Consider the following 22,644-nt stretch of genomic DNA (forward strand, 5'->3'; position numbering starts at 1 on the left):
CAGTGGGTGGGTTCAGGCTCAGGGCCCACTGTCTCGTCTTATCCCTACCTCCCCTTCCTGACACAGAGATCCAAGGGCTGGGATTCCCATGGATCACTGGAAGAAAGGGGTACTAATGTTCAATTGAGCACTGTACCTCTGACTTATAGGTATATATAGGGGTATACTGTGGTGTACAAGTCATAGGCTGTTCCTTTTCTCTTGTCAGATGAAATGCAGATCAGTTGGGTTTAGCTATCCTTTTTTTTTTTTTTAAATATGTTGAGCTATTCTGCTACTTTATTCTTACAGACAGTATGGGTCTCTGCACCAATACTCAAAAAGATCAAGTGTTATGTCAATGATAAAACAGATACAGACATAAGGCTATGTTCACACTACGTTTAACAGCAACTGTTGCATAGTAACAGACGCTGTTAAACTGACGGCAGCCGGGTTGCATTCAGGACATTCCTGCAGCCAATACCTCTGCAGGTATCGGCTGCAGGAACATTCTTTTTTTTACATTAACTTGCAGGCACCGTTGGGTGTACCTGCAAATCAATTAGCCATCAACTTCAATGTAATGTGCTGCCGCCGGACATTACACTGTGTGAGCAGCTATAATTTCCAGACAGCATCAGGGGGAACAGCATCTGGAAATAATAGGCAGGTACATTATTCTAACGGCCACTCTAAAGAATGGGTGTTAACATAACGCTGTGTGAACACAGCGGGCGGCATTGCATTGACTTCAATGCAATGCCGCCCCTGCAGTAAAGAACTGACGCTGATTCCATTGCTATCTTTACTGAAAAATTATGTAGTGTGAACATAGCCTCACTCACACAATGAATGTAAGGGTGAGAAACAAACATTTTAGAAAAATGAAGACAAGAATAGATGGACCTCTGGTCTTTTTAATACCATACGCTATAATATGGTTTTGATGAGTGAGTGTTGAAGTACTTACTAACTTGTACTAAACTCCATGGAGCAGTGATGTTATATGTGCTTCCTTTTCTCAACCTCCAGGACCAACTCTTTTAGGATATCCCTTGAATTCCCATCTCTCAAACTCTCATCAATGTAACATTTTTTTACATTTCTGAGCTCTCTGAGGATAATATTTTAGAACCAATTATTTTTTTTATTTTTTTTTACATTCTTGTAGCTCCGTCATGTCTTTGTTTTTGGTTATTTGATCATAAAATGCTGAATTAGTGCTAATAAACACAGATTGAATACTGTACTATTATTACGACCCTTACGTGACAGTAAAAAATCCACTCAAGATGTTTAGTTCTGGACCATCTGTTTAAATCCTGCATTAAATGCTGACTGGTGGAATCATTTTAAATGTCTGTGTAAGAATAAGACCAATATTGGTTAAACAAATTATTTTCTCAGTAAAATAACGGAAGGAAAATAAAGCAAATTATAGAAGAGTGGTTTATATGCTCGGAGGATTTGTTATCCAGCAATATTTAATCTGAACAGGGTCTGTCTGCCTGTGTCATTCCTATTCTCATTGGGTTTCGGAATAAATCTTAGTGGTTCAAACAGCTAAAGAATATGAATTTGTCAATTAGACTTATGTGAAGACCTGCGGTAGCATATGCAGACCCTAATCAGTAGTGATAATAAGTGTATATTTATATACTGCTAATCGTATTAATGAACATGAGGGGTTTGTCAATATTTTACATGCAATTGTGGAAAATACTACTGTAAAAAAAACATGCATACATACATTCATTATTTCATCTTCCTTTAAATTACCATGTATTAGCCAAAGCTTTTTATTTATTGTAGAAATATGTGCACTAAGGGGGAGATTTATCAAACATGGTGTAAAGTGAAACTGGCTCAGTTGCCCCTAGCAACCAATCAGATTCCACTTTTCATTCCTCACATATTCTATGGAAAATGAAAGATGGAATTTGATTGGTTGCACTTTCCATTGTGTGTTATGGTAAATTGGGATGTGGGGGCACACAGATGCGCCTGCATCAGAATTCAATATAAAGGAAGGGCAGTACTGGCAGGGGTGATCTTTACTGACACCGGCTGTTCTGTGACCCAGCCGGGTCACAGAATGGCCAGTGTCATAAAGCGTGTGAACCCGGCCTTAAAATGTAAGTCAAGGGAAAACAGATTCTGTAGAATGGCATACAATAGCATCCATTTTACCCATTTGTTTTTCTCCTTTGAGGGTGGGTTCACACATACCATATCCGCAGCAGATTTCACGCTGCAAGTTTGCGGATAGTTTCCCAGTCACTTCAATGACAATCCATACTCGCAGCAGGATTGTTTCGGGTGTTCTGATTGGCTGAGCGCCAGGAGACGCCTGAAGCCCCAGAGGCAAGCTGGAGCGGGGACCCGGTAATGTATGTACTTGGGACGGGCAGGGGGGTTTAAGAGGGCTTTTCCATACTCGCAGCGGGATGACAATTGAAGTGACTAGGAAGGTATCCGCAGCAGAATTTGCTGCAAACTCGCAGCGTGAAATCCGCTGTGGATACGGTATGTGAACCTAGCCTAAATGTACAGTATGGGGGGAGATTTATCAAACTGGTGTAAAGTGAAACTGGCTCTGTTGCCCCTAGCAACCAGTCAGATTCCACCCTTCATTTTCCAAAGAGTCTGTGAGGAATGAAAGGTGGAATCTGATTGGTTCCTAGGGGCAACTGAGCCACTTTCACTTTACATCATGTTTGATAAATCTCCCCCATATATGTTACATTGACAGCAAAAACACAGTGTGAGCCTAGGCCCTCAGTAAATGGTCACAGATCTCATAGATCAACACTTATTGACTAAGCCTATTACATGGCAAAGTACACTGAACAACAACAACAACACCAAGCTAAAGAGATGCTGGGTACTGTAACCAGACAATGACCTAAAGCATACAAGTAAATCAGCTAAACAATGGGTGAAAAGAAGATTTGTGGTTTTAAAAGTCAGAGTCCTGACCTTAACCCTATTGAGATGCGGTGATATGGCCTAAGGAGGGCTATAGTTGTGAATTAGATTACAATGAGACCAAACTTTATTATTATTCAATATAGAAATCCAATATGGCATTTTCACTGTTTTTTCTCTGCATGCTCCTTTTTTTCTCCTTTGTAAATGGCTGGAGACTAGCTGCTATAATGGGTCCCGTACACTGCACACACAGAGAAGAAGGGATCCTGCTCCTCTATGTCTCTATAGAACACCCTCAGAGCCAGCAGCAGATCGGAGGACATTATAGAGCAGTACAGGACCTCTCTATGTGTCTTTCTGTGTATAACTCATTCTGCAACCATAACTCCTTCACCGTCTCCATAGACTGTTACAAGAAGCTGTAACCTAATTTCTTAGCTGGCTGATCTATCGCAAGGGTTGTTTTACTGTACATGTCCCGATCAAGTAAACAAGCGCAGATCTGCTAGATTGGCGCATGTTTACTGAACCTATTCCATGGCTCGGTTATCATGCAGCAAGGGCTGTATATATATCATTAGTGATGTCTGTGCAGCCCTTGCCTTTGGTGTAAAATAATAAGTATACAGTATATATATACCTATCCGCACTCCCTCATGCTTCTGCTGACTTCCCGATGTCTACCTGGCTTCTCCTGCTCTCTGCAGCCATTGTGAGAACTACAGAGCTGGTGTCTAAAGTGATAGGCCGCTCAGCCAATTACTGAGTAGCCTGTCACTTCAAGAGCAGGAGAAGCTAGGAAGACACCGGGGAGCTGGCAGAAGCACGAGGGAGCATGGACATGTATGTATATACTTTATTATTTATTCTTTACAGATTTATCAGCCGTCGGCCGTGCATTGTTATTACATGTAACAATGCAGTGATTTTAGGTCAGGACCTAAACACTTGATCAGCTGATGATCATTGTCATCAGCTCATCATTGTCTTTATTATACAGAGCAATGACCTGCCGATTCGCCTGATTCGTGTAATAGGGCCCATAGGCTTTGTTCACACACCGTCTTTTTTTGTTGGCTGTCTTTTAGGATAAATTTAGGATGTCTTTGAGGCCAAATAAAGGCAGTTATTTTATAATGACACAAATAATGGGTATCATTATAGTATTATGAGTGTAATCATAGCCTTTTTAGAGTGAATTTTCAACTTTGGGAGGCTAAGAGGTCGAACCAGAAGGACCTGTAGAAAGAATATCAATGAAAATGGCATTCGGAGAAGGAGACCCTCGTCTGTCTGATCTTAGCCAATCAGGTTTGCTGACAGCACTTCAAGAAAGTTGTTTGGCAGGTAACAGCTCAGAGTAGTCCACCAAAATGTTCTTTTCAGATGAAGTACATCAAAACCTAGTGCCTTGGAGCTGTATAGCAGAAACTCTTGTATCAACTAAATTAACCGATTACAGAAATATTATAGATGCCCTTGATTTGAGGTAATCTAGCACCTGGTTATATCATTTACATATTAAGAGTTACTCAATAACGCCACATAAAGGTGAGTGCAGCCTTAAAATCTATAGGCAGGTTTGGACCCGCTGCTAGATTCCCTTTAATGTCTAATGGGAATGACCTTTTAACCTTCAGAAATGGAAACCTCTTCTTCTAATTCCCACTGCATTGAGCTTCAATAAATATATGTATTTCATGCATTGTACTAGAATGAGTCACAGTTCATTATTTTTCCCTAAAGCAACAGTATTATTAGAGAGCTATTCCACGCTCTGTAGACAGCTTCATTGTTACAGGTATAGCTATTGAGCTTAAAGGAATTCAATATTTTTAAAAAATTTATATTTTTGAGCCATGAACCGCAGCTTAAACAGCCCAGAATGCTCTGTGATCATAACATTTATCTCTCTTTACTTTTCTTCAACTATAACAGTTACGTGGAGTTTGGCGCTCATCATGGAATACAGCTCCAATAACTTATCCAGCGTTTCCCAACCAGGGTGCCGGGAGAACCCGCCAGGGGTGCCGCGGGATCCTGGTGGAAATAGTGACACTGTCATTTTAATATCCCTAGAAGCTGCAGCCGTGCAGCTTCTAGGGACATACCGATCAGATTGTTGTTCCGCCCGCTCACACATTCAATCTCATAGGCCACCGCCAGCAGCCTATGGGACTCCGGCAAGTGACCTCTACGACAGGCGTGATGATGTGACGTCATCACGCCTGCCGGAGGTCCCATCCCTGCGGCTCGCAAGATGGAGCCCGAAGAAAGAGAAGAGCTGCTCCCTGCAGCCACACAGCCCGGACTAGGTGAGTGGGATGTTTTTTTTTTTTATTGGGGCACAGCATGAAGGTCATTACTATGTATGGGAGGGAGATTACTAGCACTATGTGGGGGCACAGCATGGGGGACATTACTATGTTTGGGGGGGACATTACTAGGACTATGTGGGGGCACAGCATGGGGGACATTACCATGTATGTGGGGGCACAGCATGGGGGACATTACTATGTATGTGGCGGCACAGCATTGGGGACATTACTATGTATGGGGGGACATTACTAGCACTATGTGGGGGCACAGCATGGGGCATTATTAGTATAAGGGGCACATCAGGGGGCATTATTATTGTGTGGGGGTACACAGTATTTTGGGAGGCTATAGGAGGGGGAAAGGGAAGCAAGTTACTAGAAATGTGCAGAGCCTAAGATGTCTGTCTGGCAGGTTCTGAAGAGATGAAACATAGCTGGAAAAAATCATCATGGTGGTCTGGACCAGATGGAGAGGAAAAGGGAAAGTAACGTCTTGGATCAAAGAAGACGTCACCTGTGAGTTACTAAATGACGTTTTTTATATTTTGTACAACATTATGGGGTGCCCTGAGCTAAAAAAAATTTCTAAGGGGTACCCTGAGGTGGAAAAGGTTGGGAAGCATTGACAGTAACTTTCCTGAGCAATAAGTCCTCTTTATGTTCAGGCTAGGTTCACACACAGTAAAATAAACATAAAATATGGACATATAATAGAAAAAAAGTCTGTTTTTCTAATCCAATAGTGTGCTGCGTCTATAGAAAAATATATGTCTGTGCACACAATTCAGGTATTATTGTTATTAATAGATAAAAAAAAGTACTGTCAGGACTGTATCTTTGTGGAGCTTGATGCGCCCCTTGGAGCTGATTTTCTTGTATTTGTTCTGTTTTTTTTTTGTTTTTTGCATTAGTCTGAACACTGGTTTATTTTGTCTGCTCATTTGGTTTCATGGACACACCAGACTTCACCTGCTGATTTCTGTCTGGCCACTTCGTGGTTAATCTGTGTTTTGGTTCTTTCTGTGACTGACAGTCATCCTGCCAGTGGATGTGTTTTGTTGTCAGGTGCCTGTGGTTGGAGATCAGGGGGATGGTCCAATTGTGTTCTGGACCAGACCCCTGACACTCCCTGTCTGTATAATCCTTGCTGGTTATTGAGCTTGTCTGGGCCTACTTCCGACTCTGCTATTCTGTGTTTATTCTGCTTTGTGTTTCTGACCATACCTGCTTGCTGCCTGCCCCTGACCGTATTGCCTGTTTTTTGACTATGCCTATTGGATCCTGATTTTGTACTTTTGCTGCCCAACCGTTGTGACCTGCATTGCTGACTATTCTTATTGTGTTTGTTTGTCTTGTCTTTTTTTGTGTTCCGCCTAGTCAGCACAGGGGTTGCCGCCCAGTTGCTTGCTGTCACCTAGAGCAGATTGTGTCAAGTAGGCAGGGACAGTGGGTGGGGCTGAGCTTAGGGTTCACTGTGTCTCTCCTGCATCCTTCTGTGACCTGAGTTGTAACACGTACACCTTTTTTTCCCTTATTTTATGGACCTATTTTGCTTTTGTTTTACTATGTGTGACCCTAGCCTTAAAATAAATGTTAGTAAAAATTACCTATAGGATTTCTTGATTTCATCATGAGTTGCTCCTTTCTCCAAGCCAAGAATCTGATATAAGGCCTCTCCAGATGTGGACAATGAACGCTGTCTTTGTTCTGACATTTTGACCTGGAATGATTCAGGTTAAATCTGCATTACTTTTGTGCATTCATTAATGTTTTGACAAAGTAAAAATACAATATACACAATAGTATAATTTGACAATGAATATATACACAATAGTATAATTTGACAATCAAAACTAATTATTAAACTTATTGCATGCAGTACTACTAAAGGGTGTTTTCCGGGGCAAAATGGACAGAGGAGTTCCTTACAAGATATCTCATGAGTCACTGATAGGTAAAGTGCCGCCACCTGACACCCAGGCCGATCAGCTGTTCATCGCCTGCACCACACGGTCAACAAAGTTTGTCTCTATTCAGGCTATGTTTATTCAATGTAAGAGACCGTCTGTTCCGTGACCCGGCCAGGTCGTGGAACAGTCGGTGTCAGAAAAGATCATCCTGGCCAGTACTGCAGTAGCGGCCGGATGATCTTTAGTGCCGCAGAGTTCTGATGCGGGCGCATCCGTGCACGCCCGCATCAGAACTCCCCACTGCACACTATGGAGCGGGCGGCCGGAGCCGCTCGCTCAATAGTGTGCACTGACAGGGTTTTCTGCGGCCGGTATTTACTAAATAGCGGCAGCAGAAAACTGACATGTCAGTTTTCTACTGTGCCATGAGAGATCCCGGCCGGAGCGTATACTATGGGTATTCAAAAGAGGCCAGGTAAAGTATATTTTCATATTAATCACAGCCATGTTTGCAATCGAGAACAAAGGCCGTACTTTTACGAAAATATACGTTGTGTGAACATGGCCTCACTGTGTAACTGTGTCTACCTGTAACTGCAGCTAATTTGTACGGATGAAACATCCATAATGTCCACAAATCCATAAAAAAATCTAGATCAGTAATAATTTTTAACCATTCCCACTTATTTAAAGCGAAACTGTCAACAACCCCCCCCCCCCCTTTATCTATGCGCGGTTCCCAGCACCATCCACAAGCTTTTGATATATACATGTATAACACTTGCCTGTGTCTTCTTCTGCTCTAAAATGGCTTCTTTTCACCTGTGGAAAGTGTCACCTAGGTGGGGCTTCACGGCAGTTGGGCCCCCTGTCCTATATGGACAGTGTCACCTAGGTGGGGCTGCATGGCAGTTGGGCCCCCTCTCCTATAGGGACAGTGTCACCTAGGTGGGGCTTCTTGGCAGTTGGGCCCCCTCTCCTACCTCTCCTATAGGGACAGTGTTACCTTGGCAGGGCTTCCTGGCTGTTGGGCTCCCTCTCCTACCTCTCCTATAGGGACAGTGTTACCTTGGCAGGGCTTCCTGGCTGTTGGGCTTCATCTTGCAGCTGGTTGTAGGGCCCAACTGCCCTGAAGCCTCACCGAGGTGACATTGTCCATATAGGAGAGGGGGCCCAACTGCTGTGAAACCCCACATAGGTGACATTGTCCACCAATGAAATCAAGCGATTTTAGAACAGAAAGTTAGACATAGACAAGTTTTATACAGGTATATATGAAATGCGCAGAGTCTAAGCTTGTGGATGGTGTGGAGAACCACACATGGTAAGGAGGGTGACAGTATCACTTTAGCTGTTACCTTCCCCTTTTTTGCTGATCCGCAAAAATACAGATTACGAATGCAAAACGCATACATTACAGATGATTTTTTTTTTTTTGCAGATTGTGGATGAAATTGTGGATGATTGCAGACATCAAATACGTCCCTATTCACATGTCTGTGGTTAGAGCTAATAGATTTCAATGGCCCTGTTCACATGTCCACTATCACTATCTACATGTAGTGCTTCATAAAGCACTGATGTACATTCACATGTGTGAATGAGGCCTCATACTTATTTCAAGGCCTCTGGAGCTGGTGCACCACACAAAGACCACAAAAGAATCCATGTCTCATGCTTCACCCTCAAGTAGCTGAATGCAGTACCACATACAGCCTATGAGCAACAGGGGTGCTATGTTTTTTTATGTTATTCTGTATAACCTCTTTAACTCTAAGAGTAAAGATTGAGGGGGACATTTATTAAGTCCGACGTTTTTTATGCCGGACTTAAAAAAATGTCGCCGCATCTCCGGCGCTACGGGGATTTATGTAGAGGCGGAAAACCTACGTCAGCTGAGCACTGGAGTAGGTTTTTGGCGTATCTTTTGGTGGACCAAATGGTGAATCGCGCGGACTCTGAGTCCGCCCCCTTCACACCCCTTGCCCGCCCACCGGTGTAGCCGGCGGAAAGTGCAAATCGTCCATTTGCAAATAAAATAATGCGCAAATCGGCACTTTCCGCCAAAAAAAAATGTACGCCCGTTGATACTGTACATGTCCCCCTAAATGTCTGAATTACAGCCAATGTTTATATGTAACCGTATACCTTAAAGAGAGTGAAGCATCTGAAGTAGTAAAACATATTGTAATCTGCAGCCTGTATTAAAATAACACAAGGATATAGACTTTGATTTGCACTTGTGAACGCAGCGGTTTCAGTTTTGTGTTGTACGATACCTTAAGGAATTATGTTGCTGCTCTGTAAACTAACTCCTCCAGCCAAACCTTATACGGCCTAGGGAAATCTAATAGCAATTATAGGTGATAAAGTTCATTATTCATTTCCTCTCTGTTTCATGTTTTATTGACTGGCTTACAGCTTAAACGATTTAGCATCTATTCAATTTATTCTTATTTTTTCCTTTTTCTCTTTATGGAGGCCAATAAATACTTTTTTTTAAAGTTTTCCTGGTGTTCTATGGAGTTTTTTTTTTTTTTGCTCTTGGACAGAGAGAGAGGTTTATACAACTCGGTGTTAAGCGACATATTGAAATATTAAGTAACAAAATGAAATAATAGGTTGCAGTCTATTACTTTGTCATTTCTAGTAAATTGGCGTTCCGTTCTGGAGCCGGCCAGCTTAAGCTTAGAGTTGCAAGAAACTAAATCCACTGCTCATATATAATTCAACAAGGCAGGTAATAATCAATTTCCTGACAGTAAAATATTTGTATCATGTGGTGTTTTATTTCCATAATAGCTGTAAGTATATCATAGAGGCTTATTGTATTGATGGCACAACATAAACTGCGAGCTTGCCTTGAGATGGTGCAAATATATCTGTACAGTAAATAAAATCAATTACTAAAATCCGAGGACCCTATTACACAGGACTGACCAAATAGGCCGATATTACCCTGTGTTATATGGACAGTTATTGGCCAATAAACAAGCAAACGCAGTGGCTGCTGTGGACAAAGCTGACTGTTTACAGTCACAGTCACTAATAATCTACAGTACATTTCTTTAAAGTGTCACAAACATAAACTCTTCAGAGAGAAATGTCAGAAGTTTTTATCAGTCAGGGTCTGAGGTGGAAATTTATTATGGTTGCGCCTCTCGCGTACGCCAGGGAGAAGGAACAGATTCACCCCTTCTCCCTGGCATAAACCAGTGGAACCCCCTGCTTGCCTAATGGGCAGGCAGAAGGGGGCAACAAGGTGGGGAGGAGGCATGACCTCCTCCCGTGTAAGATTTACCATGATTTATGCCAAATCTACACCTGCTCATACTAGTACGCAAGTCTTCATAAATGTCCACCTAAGTGTTAAGACTAGAGATGAGCCAACCAAACTTCCTGTACTGAGTTTTGTTACAAACGTTGCAAAAAGTACGGTTTGCGATCAAAGCAAATTTTTTAAAAGTTCGTAAGGAGTTTGTAAAGATGGCGCTCGCACATGTTGCAGAACAGTGTTGCAGAACATGTTGCAGAACAGGGATTAACCATAATCCTTTGCAGCCAGCCAATCAGCAGTGACACTTTCTCCCTCCATATATATATACAGTAGAGTGCTGTCAGGCTGCCATTCAGCTTGTGTACAATGAGCAAAACACACACACATACAGTATTCAGAGAGAGACAGAGACAGAAAGAGGAGAAAAGGGAGACTCAAGGAAAAAAGGGAGAGGCAGGGAGAAAAAGAGAGAGTGGGGGTGACAAGGTTATAGAAGGTTTATTTGGTTTAATGGAGAGATAGAGGAAACTGTGAGGAAAGTATCAGTGGAATCTGTGTAGCTGGGAAATTGCTGCAGTCACTTTCTGTGTCAGTATACAGTGTCCACCACTGTCCACAGATCTTCTGGGTGATTTTAACTCTTTGAATCACCTGTCAGGTTACATCCTCAGTTTATTAAGAAAACTGTGTGTGGCAGCATAATACCCATGACAGTTCTGTTATATTACAATCTTAGGCTGGGTTCACACTACGTATATTTCAGTCAGTATTGTGGTCCTCATATTGCAACCAAAACCAGGAGTGGATTGAAAACACAGAAAGGCTCTGTTCACACAATGTTGAAATTGAGTGGATGGCCGCCATTTAAAGGCAAATATTTGCTGTTATTTTAAAACAACGGCTGTTATATTGAAATAATGGCCGTTATTTACTGTTATATGGCGGCCATCCACTCAATTTCAACATTGTGTGGACAGATCCTTTCTGTGTTTTTAATCCACTCCTGGTTTTGGTTGCAATATGAGGACCACAATACTGACTGAAATATACGTAGTGCGAACCCAGCCTTAATGTTATTGAACATATCCCAGTATACCAACATTACAAAAAATACACTATACAAGGGACACATAGTACTACCACAATATGACCATATATAACATCACAAAGTTACTAATTAATGCTACCATATAGTGATACTCAATAAAATCCAGTATTATTAATAAAGCAAATATTACCAAATTATACCTATACTGAGTACTACAGCTACACCTTGACATATATTACCATCACATAGTGTCTGATTAATGCCCCCATATTGTTACTGTATTCGAAACACCATACAGAAACAGCTATAACCCAATACAGTGGCCATATAGTGATTTCAGTCCAGCTACATCATTGACTCATGGTGAAGTCTTCTCAGATAAGAGTCACCAGGCCATCATGGTGACTTCTTTAAGCCATGCCTTACTTAAGGCTCCCCACTTTTGCCGCACCTCCTCCATTTTTATACAAACTTTCTATTAATAGTGTTTCAAAGGGTGATAATGCTCCCCTTTGTGCCCTACACAGTAATTACCCCCTAATAGTGTTCCCACACAGTATTTACCCCCAATAGCGTCCCTGCATAGTAGTTAGCCCCCATAGCAGTAGTAAGATCATTCAATAGTATACCTCTCACAGTAGGAAGTCCTCAAATAGTGTCCCCACAGTGACCACCCTCTGCTCTCCCCTCCAACCACTGTGCTGTGGCTCTTCTTTCTGCTGGAGACCCCCAGTGAAGACAGCTTGATTATTGTCTGCAACTAATCCTTTGTAGGCTTTAGGCCTAGACTGAGGATACAATTGCTAGTGACACAGAGGGGAGGCATTGACTCTCTGCCCTGCCACCGGAAAGCAATGCTTGTCTCTCGATTCAGGGTAAACAGGCAACACCAGAATATGGGCAAGTTAGACACAAATGGGTCCTATTGGGGGCAATGGGTCTTGTCCTGAATTGCCCATATGAGACTTAGCACCCACTCCTGGTCTTGGCTATAGACACTGACCAAAATACTACTGGGGAAATTTACTAATACCTGCATTTTAGACACTAACCCTAAGGAAAAAAGGGTAATATTGTCTAGATTTATTAAGAAGCCCACATCCCTTAATCTGAAAATCTATGCCAGACCTTGAGTGTTGCTCGAAATTTTGCAGAAACCTGACATAAACTAATGATAAACCTCCCCTAAAATTCTTACTTTTAATAAGTAATTGGACAAAATAACCAATCAGATTCCAGATCTCCATTTTCAGAAGCACTTTTAAAAATGAAAGGTGGTTCCTTAACAACTCTCCCGCCTCCCCCCCCCCCCCCCTTGCTTTGCACCAGCATGGTAAACGCCCCTAGTACGAATTACCTATAATATGAAATGATAATAAGTTGTGAAGCCTACAGAGCATAAATCTGTTGAGAAATGCCAAAAACAACTGACAAAATGGTCAGAAATAGTGCACATGTGCACCTTGTCCTGAAAGATAGGCATGTTGTAGGTCTTGTTGACATTAGCTAGATCTGTTATAGGGGGTTGTCCAGCAAAAATCTTTTTCTTTCAAATCAACCGGTGTCAGAAAGTTATATAGATTGCTATATAGATTTCTTTCCATACTTTTTAGCTGCTGTATGTCCTGCGGGAAATGTTTTATTTTCAGTCTGACACAGTGCTCTCTGCTGACATTTCTGGCTAAGACAGTAATTTGCAAGACTAGGAGAAGCTATCTATGGGAATCCTCATAAAAAACCTCTCCTGCTTTGGACAGTTCCTGTCTCAGCCAGAGGTGTCAGCAGAGAGCACTGTGTCAGACTGAAAATAAAACATTTCCTGCAGGACATATAGTAGCTAATAAGTATGGGAAGACTGGAGATTTTTTAATAAAAGTAAATTACAAATCTATATAACTTTCTGACACCAGTTGATTTAAAAGAATCAGATTTTCACTGGACAACCCCTTTAGGCTGGGTTCACACTACATATATTTCAGTCAGTATTGTGGTCCTCATATTGCAACCAAAACCAGGAGTGGGTTAAAAACACAGAAAAGATCTGTTCACACAATGTTGAAATTGAGTGGATGGCTGCCATTTAATGGCAAATATTTGCTGTTATTTTAAAACAACAGCTGTTATATTGAAATAATGGCCGTTATTTACTGTTATATGGCGGCCATACACTCAATTTCAATATTGTGTCAACAGATCCTTTCTGTGTTTTTAATCCACTCCTGGTTTTGGTTGCAATATGAGGACCACAATACTGACTGAAATATACGTAGTGTGAACCCAGCCCTAGTGTGCATGATCAGCATAACATGTCTATGTACTATATGACACTGTTAGTCGGACTAAATGACAAGATCCTCCACCAACCGGGATCTAACAAGATACAGTATGTGGTGGTTTTTAATGGTATGAATGGAATGTGGAAATTATTATAACAGTAGGGAGCCTTGCAGTGGTGCATTGGGATTACAACCCACGTCCAAACAACTATGAAAATAGCTGTAAAGTAAGGACAATGCATTCTGTGCTACTGACTATAGAACAGATACATGTATAATACATACAGTTGATTTTCCTACAGGATACCGTATTACATATATATTGAAAATGGGGTAGAATGCATAGGAATATCTCAAGAACCCTTTCTGCATAGAGCATTATGCTTGTCTTCTCCACATCTCTAAAGCCAATAAACAAGATAGACTGTATGCAAGACAGTGACATCTATCTGAGCTGTAATATTACCTCAATTTGGAGTGGAGGTGACAGTAAATGACGTGTAAATCAGAAATGATAGAATAGTTGTCCAGCCCTTATATGACAATAAAATGAATGGAAGTAAAACTTCACAGCCCTTATGTCACTCTAAAAACCCAACGTGTTACTTCTGTGCTGTTATATGAAATATAAATACACCACAATGCCAGGGCAAGGCATGGAGTGGATCCTACAGTGACATCACTCACATAGTCATAGAGTTTTATTGAAAAAAACAAACAAACAAACAAACCAGTAAATAAAAAAAAGAAATAAAAAAGAAATTCAGGACTTTCTTACCTGCTGCTATGCTCCTGCTTTTATTCCTCTCCAGGTAAGAGGATGGGGCTTGGTGGAGCGATTGGGTCATATTACTCATTGTCACTTTGACATTTTATCCACAAGCTCTCCTGAAAACCTAAGAAGTATTACAATATTAATGAACTCAGGTAGCTGTTGTGATGCCAGATATAAGCTGGTGTTTGCACAGGTTTGACCATTCAGTAGTAGTATGGATTATATCAAGAATACTCTTGCAAGACAGAGCAGAGCAATCTGGCACATGTAGGATTCACTCTAAATTTCACATAAAAATCTACTAGACAGGATTGGCAACTCCTTGACAGAAAACCCTGCTCCTGTACACACATCTTGTGGGCAGAGGCGCACTTCTGAATCTGAATAGTGATCTAGGTCCGAAGCAAATCCAGTTCCCTGCATCTGATCTGGAACAAAGCTTAGGGTTCTATTTGACGAAACGATTTTTAACAATTAACGTTCGCAAACTCCTTCACCATATTAGACAGAACGATAGCCGTTAGCTACCAATTGGCATAAAATCAACAATCATTGACACATGAACGATTTCTCGTTGGTCATTTGATCGTTGCCTGCATTTACACAAAACGATTATAGTTAAAATTTGAACGATATAACCATTTTTTGCACGCTAATCATCCTGTGTAATAGGGCCCTTAGAGAAATTGCTCATTGCTGAGTATATTAACAGGTCACATTTACAATTACTAATAAATAAAAGAATTTAGAAAGGAGAAGAACGGTTGGGGTTTTTTTTGTAATCATATAAGCCACATTCACACAGCATATTTTGCATCAGAATCTCCAATCCCAAACTAAATCTTAAACACAGAAGAGGTACAAATCATTCCATTATAATTTTTCTTTATTCAGGACGTAATCCTAGAATTCAGTTGCAAATATTGGTATATATATTGTCCAAGACTAGTGAGTGTAGTCTTAAATGGATTTTGTAGCCTAACATAGCTAGCATTACCGCAATTATTGGTCAGTGTGACCTTTTCTGAGGGATTATTTTATTTATTTTATCAAATTATTATTAATATTATCATCATTATTATTTTTACTTTTCTGGTCTACCCTTCAATTTTCAAAAATGACAAGGTGACTTACTTTTACTTGTCCCCTTTAGGCTTGCAGGGGATCCGACCTCTTGACACACCGCTCTATTCATTCTCTATTGAGCCGCCAGAGAGTGGAACCACGGCTCCATTCAAAACAAAGGAGTCGGGACCCCATTATAGAGATCCCTGGGGGGCCCAGAGGTCGAACCTCCATTATCTCACACTTGTCCCCTATCCTGTGGATAGAGGACAAGCCCCTAGAGGTGTATAGAGGTGTAAGTTGCATAGGTGTCTTTCTTATTCAGAGCATCTTTTGATGTCTGCACCATTGGACGTCAGCTATAAACTGGTGTAGACTTATGGCATAATACATGCCAATTCCTGGTGTGAATTATAGCATATCTGCCAAATCACAGGAGGCCTGGGCCCCTCCAACTAAGCCCTGCCCACTTGTTTTTAAAGTTGTGAATGCAGCATAAAAAGGCAAAAAGTTGCAATTTATGAAAATTCGCCTTTGTACACTAGTTATTTTTAACATTCAAGCCTTAAAATGCCCATCTTTTTTCTTAGACTCTACCACCAATTCCCTTTCAGTTTTTCCTGACACGTGACGGCAACATATTTTTCCATTTTGTGACTTCCTTTTGGTGCAGTTTTAAAGCAAAAGGTAGCATAAATTACTTGTAAATTAGTAAATTACGTAGACCCAGAATTCCACCAACATCAGTGCACACATGCATATGTACATATATTAGATAGACTGTTCTTTAATGTAGTCATGTATTAAAAAATGTAACTTTATTTTATCAGGCTGCTCTGCCAGCAGCAAATTGAGATTACATAAGAGCTACGTAATGAAAGATCATTATAGCTATACAATATGAGAATTTTCCCAAAATGAAGTTGGTTTCATGATTTGAGATCTGTAAACATACTAAATAGAACAGATTGTATCTAAAATACATAAATGAAAAAATAAAATAGAAAAAGGTTTATATTGTATTGTGGCATATACCGAAAAGAAAGCTCAATGGTCATTATAAAGCTTAGCAGGTTTCAGCATTTATTTATGGAACGCTGCTCATCATATATTACATGCTCATAGCCCCCCCTAGTGGCAAACAGTAGAAGTCATTCCAAAATAAATGCCGGAAGTTTCTTACATAAAGTCTTATTGGAAAGGATTGAATATAAAAAACAAAATCTCCCCTACATTAAAAAATTTTTTTTTTTTAAAGGAATGACTTGTTGCTTATAAAGACATCATACATTTAAAGTGGCAAATATATTTTACTGGGATATGTTTTGATATCTTTTTTTTTTTATTTCACCCGCTAAAATTTAGCCCCTTGCAAAAGATCCATACTGATATCTCCTATGGCAGCAGTTGGTCACTGTAATCAAATCAAGTGATATTATTAAAGGGGTATTTTAGGAAAAATAAACAGGATAGGGGAAAAGTAAAGGATTGCAGGGGGTCCGACCTCTGTACACCCCGCCGCTCTCCGCATCGGGCCCCATATTCTGTATTATGAATAGAGGATACAAATGAATGAAAATAGAAAATGAATACCATATTCATTCCTATGGAGCCAACGGAAAAAGCCTTATGGCATACTTGGCTCTTTCCGTTGCTCCGTAAGAATGAATAGAACCGCGGGTCTCGTGCCGTACCCACGCCTCTAGTCATAATACAGAAGCCGAGGCCCCATATGGTCCTCAGGATAGGGGAACAGTTTATTTTTCCTGGAATACCCCTATAAGGAGGACTACAGACCAACTCTCCAAGTGAGAACAGTAACTGTGGGCTAGTTCTAGGTAATGGTGGAGGTCACATAGATAGGATAACCCACATCCCCACATATAATAATTTAATGACATACCTAATTGATGAATTATAGAAGAAAGAAAAAAAATTGTTAAAGCCTTTTCAATTTTAAAATAATTCTTATTTAATAGAAAAGAATAGGAAGTTTTTGCTTTGTATATTCGGCTTCGGTAAAAAAGCATTCATAATTAAAATGCCTAATTGTTAACATATATTTGTGTCCTTGTAAGGCTGAGTTCACACTGCGTTTCACAACCCCTTCTGCATGAAGTCCATTAGGTGTATTGAAACCGTTCTCTGTTCAGATGTCGAGAACACAGTGAATGCTCAGAATTGTGAATTACTGTGAATTGAGTATTTCTATATTTTAACTCTAACTAGTTGAATATTACACTTTAACCCGGGTACAAACCCACACACCGTATACGCAGCAGATTCGCAGCAAATACGCAGCAAATTTGATGGTGCAGATTTGATGCTGTGTTCAGTTATTTAGATCTAATCTGCTGCGTATTTGCTGTGTGTTTGCTGCGTATTTGCTGCGTATCGCAGCAGTAAATACGCTGCATATACGGTGTGTGGGTTTATACCCTAAAGCAATCCTAGTGTTCCACCATTCATAATAGCAGTTAATGCGTACATTTATATCAATATTCTGGGTCACCAGGAGGTCTCATTTTCTTCCTCCTCTGGACACGGATCAATCCCTGACTCTTATGCTCTAGGTATTTGGTCTTTTGACATCATACCTGTTCTAAATGCAAAATCTGGTTTTAATTTAAATAGATTAATAAATGCATACTATTAGACTTATATGAGATGATTAAGTCCTATGAGCATCTCTAATTTATGCAGAAATTATTTCATGGTATTATCATGATAAAATGATTTCAACTGGAAGCGCCCTCAAGAGAAAAAGACCATTGAAGAAATCATCTACTTTTATAAACCAGCATCAAGTTTTAGACACCACAATGTCTAGAATGTTAATTTTCACCAAAGTTTATTTCCGAACATTACAAGGAAACAGTGTACAGAGATTGTTAGCAAACATCCAAAACTAAAAGCCCCCTCAAAATGGCCCGGAATACCAACAGAAACGTAAAAAACCTAGGGGTGCACAGCAATATCCTGACTTTTCTCATCCCTTTGCAATCAACAGTGGATGTTCCTTTAATAAATGGTGGCCCCTTAGTTGTGGCGTGTCCATAGTTAACAACACGTTTCTTTGCTAGCAAGTTTAATTGTGGTAAACCCTTGACAACCTGTGGCATAGTAGTAGGGAGCACGTAGGAACTCTCAGAGGACATACTTTGTACTATTACAGTCCTCTGATTGTCACTAGGACAATATTGCTAACAAAACCACCATACGGTGCAAATATAGTGATCATATACTAGCACTCCATGTAAGTGGTTACATTTTTAGTAAAGTTGAAAAAAGACAAGACGAGTCCATCAAGTACAAACTATAACTTGTCTCTTCCCTTTTTCCCCCTCTATCCTGTGCATACCACCATGACAGCTTCTACCACAATTTGTCTGTCACCCTTAGTGCACCACACAATAATTGTGCCCCCCTTAGTGCTTCACAGTATAATAGTGTTCCACTTCAGTAAAAATAGTGAATCCTTAGTGTCTTCTAGAGTAGTAGTGCCCCCCACCACCACCATTGTAATAGTGTCTCCTGGAGGCTTTTAAAATAGTAATGGTTCCTCCACCGCCAATCTAGTGCCCTCCACACAGCCAGTGGGCCACTTTAATGCCCCCACTATGTAGCATTGCCTTCTTAGAGCCACTACTAAGTAATAAAACCTATCAAAAAGTATTGCGGCCCATAGTGCCCAAATCAGTATTTCTGTCTCGGTATTGCTTCTTTTATACCCTGAATCAGTATTAATTACTGTCCCAATTCTCAGTAATGGTGCTTTGTTAGTGTTTCCCAAACTAAAGTACTTACCTATCCCTGCTCTCACGAACCATCGCTTTTAAAGCAGAGTGGTGGTCAGTAACCTAGACACTAACCTGTCAACAATGGGAGGGAAACGGCAGGTATATCAAGAGAAGAGGCAATTTGGCTAAATTAATGTATTTGAAAAAATATTTAACTTGAGGAGCCCTACAAGTATAACTATGTTATTTGAGATAGGAATACCCCTTTAATCTAATGAGGGGAGGGAGTCCTGTGAAACACCTTGCTTATACACCCATTTGCAACTGCACCCTCTGCAGCTCCTGTAGCCATGCACTGTAAAAAACCTTGCTCACGTGCAGTGCTGTGTGGAAGCTTTCTCTCAGTCATGAATATCATGGCTAACAGTTACCATAACTTTTCAGATGTTGCTGCCAATGGTGAGACTAACAATTCATTCCATACTTGTTATTATCTATACAGTCTCCTTTCCCCAGTTCTCAGCTGCTGTTTTCTGCTAAAGACATAAAAAAAAATGTGTGAGCTTTTCTCTCCCTCTCCCCCTCCTCACCCCTATCTTCCGAGACGGCAGATGTAAACAAGTCCCCGGCAGGCTTTGGCTATGTTCACACAACGTTTTTTGAGCTCCGTTTAAAATGACATCCATCATGGTACATTATTCTAGTTTGGGTTTACTAATTGGCATTTGGGTGTGTCTTAATTGAAAAAGTCCATTGAATTTAAAGGACAACTCCGGTGGGAACCCCCCCCCCCCAAAAAAAAAACAAAACACAGACACACACAGACACCATACTCACCATCCCTCCGGTGACGATCGCCACTCCATTCGCCCGCCGTCCGCCTCACCGTCACCTGCGTCCGCCGTCCAGCGATGTCTCTTGCTTCCGGGTCCATGGGAGAGAAAAGGCTGCCTGTGCGCTTGCGCACAGGCAGCCTTTTCATTTGCTGGAGCGCATCACATGGCTTCCAGCAAGCTCAGCCAATCAGGGCTGAGCAAGCTGGAAGCCATGTGATGCGCTCCAGCCAATGAAAAGGCTGCTGGTGCGCATGTGCACCAGCAGCCTTTTCTCTCCCATTCACTTTCAATGAAGATGTCGAGGAGGAAGAAGACCCGGACCGCCCCCCGGCTCTGACGTCGTCGTAACCAGATGCCGCCCGGGAGAAGAGGACCATGACGATCGTAATAGGTAATGTATATATTCTTTAACTTTCAGGGGGGGGGTCGGGGGTCAGAAAGTGGGGGAAGGGTGCCAGACCGGGCATTTAACCACATTACAAAGTTATGTAACATTGTAATGTGTTTTAAATAAGCCAAAAAATTTTTTCGTGGGAGTTGTCCTTTAATAGTCAAAACGGAGACAAAACGGTGACAAAAGAAAAATTGTGTGTGAACAACTAATCAAAAACGTCCGCTGTTTGCAAAAGACGTCCGAAAATAATGATCATTATTTTGACGTCCGCGGCAAAAAAATTCCGTTATTCAATGCATTGTGGGCATTGGATGTCCGTCTTTCCATTGACTTCAATGCCTTGCATTGCAGTCAGTTAAATCGGACGTTATTTTAAATAGAATAATCGTTATGTTGTGTGAACATAGCCATTATCTGCAATTTTGTAGCTTCTTTGCTGGGAGGGTTAATCTGAGGTTAAGTTACTAATAAACTCACTGTGATTATCCCTTCCGGTATTACAAAGTTGCTACAAAGTTGTGGATAGGGAATTGTTTACATTGGCCATGTCAGAAGGGGGGGGGGGGGGGAGAGAAAATCTCACGCACATTATTTTGTGTCTTCAGCAGAAAGCCGAATAGATAATTATGGAAGGCATTGGTAGTGTCACCGTGGGCAGCAACATATGAAAAGTTATGTTTGAGTGGAATACCCCTTTAAAACCTGCCATCCTAAACTTTCCCGACCACCTTTATCTTATAATCAATAAGACCTAATCTAAGCATATTCCAGCCTAATTACACACAGTTGGAACACAAAGTTAAATTCGAAGAGGCATGAAATTTCCTAGCCGATACTAGAATAATGATCTGTCTGCCAAAACGGCTTGGCAAGAATACACCTAGATTATTTTTTAATATATTTGGAGATGCACCAGGAACCAGTAATTGATTATATTCTGTATATTGTAGATGAGTGACATCTTTAAACCATGAGTACAGATTGAGATGAGCCAAAACATAAATCCTGTAAGGACACAGCTACTTATGGCCTTGTAGACACAATCCCAATTTTCCAATTTTACATGTGAAAGTAACTTGTCTAAGTTAGTATGAAATTCTTTTTTCCTAATGGAGGGGGGACTTTATGAAGACTGACATACAAGTATAATGATCTTACCCGCACCCATGCCCAACTCTGGATTTACTAAAGCATGCCTCTCAGTAAATTCGGCAGATCTGAAGATGCTACACAGCAGGCACAGAAATCTACACCCAAAGCTAGTGAAGATTTCTGCCATAATTTACCTGGGGCGGGAGAAGGCCACGGCCCATCCCACCTTGCCCCACGCCCTGCCTGCCCATAAAGTGAACAGGGCATACAGCTTGCACAAAGATCAGCACCTTTTTCCAAAATTGCATCAGGCGCAAGTTTAATAAACTCCCCCCATATCGCACTTTATGTAAGTGGCAAATCTGAGCTATACATTCTGATTGTTTTATGGTGAAAAACACCCACATTTGGAAAAGTTTGCAAATAATTTTGCTTGTAGGGTAGTCATACCACACAAATTAATTGAAAATTAGCATTTACCATTACTTTTTTTTCCCCATTATTGTTAAAATATACTTTTATGTTTTTAGGATACAAGAAAACTTTAAAGCTAAAGACAATATCCCAAATATCATATGGCCACCACATTCAGTTCATAGAATCACGTAATAAGAACACCCAAGAACAGTTCCCAGTTCAAAAGGATAACAATACCCTACATGTGTACAATTCAATATGTACTGTTCAATGATATCAAATAATAGAAAAAGTAGCGAAAAAAGATTTCCCCATGAAAAATATATGCAAAAATATTGGCTATAGAACCTGTCCAGGATAAACTGGGATGTGGGAAAGGTACTTACATGTTCATTGCTAGTCTGGCTTCATGAAAAGTACATAGTCACAGGGGTTGAATGAGTAGGTACATTGGACCCAATTACTTTTCAACCATAAATCTAAAAAAAAATCTGTAAAACATGTCATAATCACCAGTAGCAATGACATTAAACCTGTATGTTTCCAAAAAGATAACATAATGTTGACACTTCTAGAAATGCCA

At 40.7% G+C, this 22,644-nt stretch overlaps 1 protein-coding gene across 3 annotated transcripts in view; it reads right to left on the reverse strand.

Annotated features, from left to right (window-relative positions):
• Positions 1–22,504, reverse strand: part of DNAJC5B (DnaJ heat shock protein family (Hsp40) member C5 beta) — a 56,493-nt gene extending 33,989 nt beyond the window's left edge. The window contains exons 1-3 of one of the 3 annotated variants that reach the window (XM_069959994.1): positions 22,448–22,504; positions 14,521–14,638; positions 6,839–6,951 (exon numbers count right to left, since the gene is read on the reverse strand). In XM_069959994.1, coding sequence (XP_069816095.1) covers positions 6,839–6,945 — 107 coding nt within the window. In that variant the 5' untranslated portion in view covers positions 6,946–6,951; positions 14,521–14,638; positions 22,448–22,504. Of the gene's footprint in view, positions 1–6,838; positions 6,952–7,926; positions 8,271–14,520; positions 14,639–22,447 lie in introns of those variants that run through there. The other 2 variants (XM_069959995.1, XM_069959993.1) reach the window with 2 other exon arrangements.
• Positions 22,505–22,644: the final 140 nt, after the last annotated feature.

Source organism: Dendropsophus ebraccatus, chromosome 2, assembly GCF_027789765.1.
Source record: "Dendropsophus ebraccatus isolate aDenEbr1 chromosome 2, aDenEbr1.pat, whole genome shotgun sequence".
Lineage (NCBI taxonomy): Eukaryota > Metazoa > Chordata > Amphibia > Anura > Hylidae > Dendropsophus > Dendropsophus ebraccatus.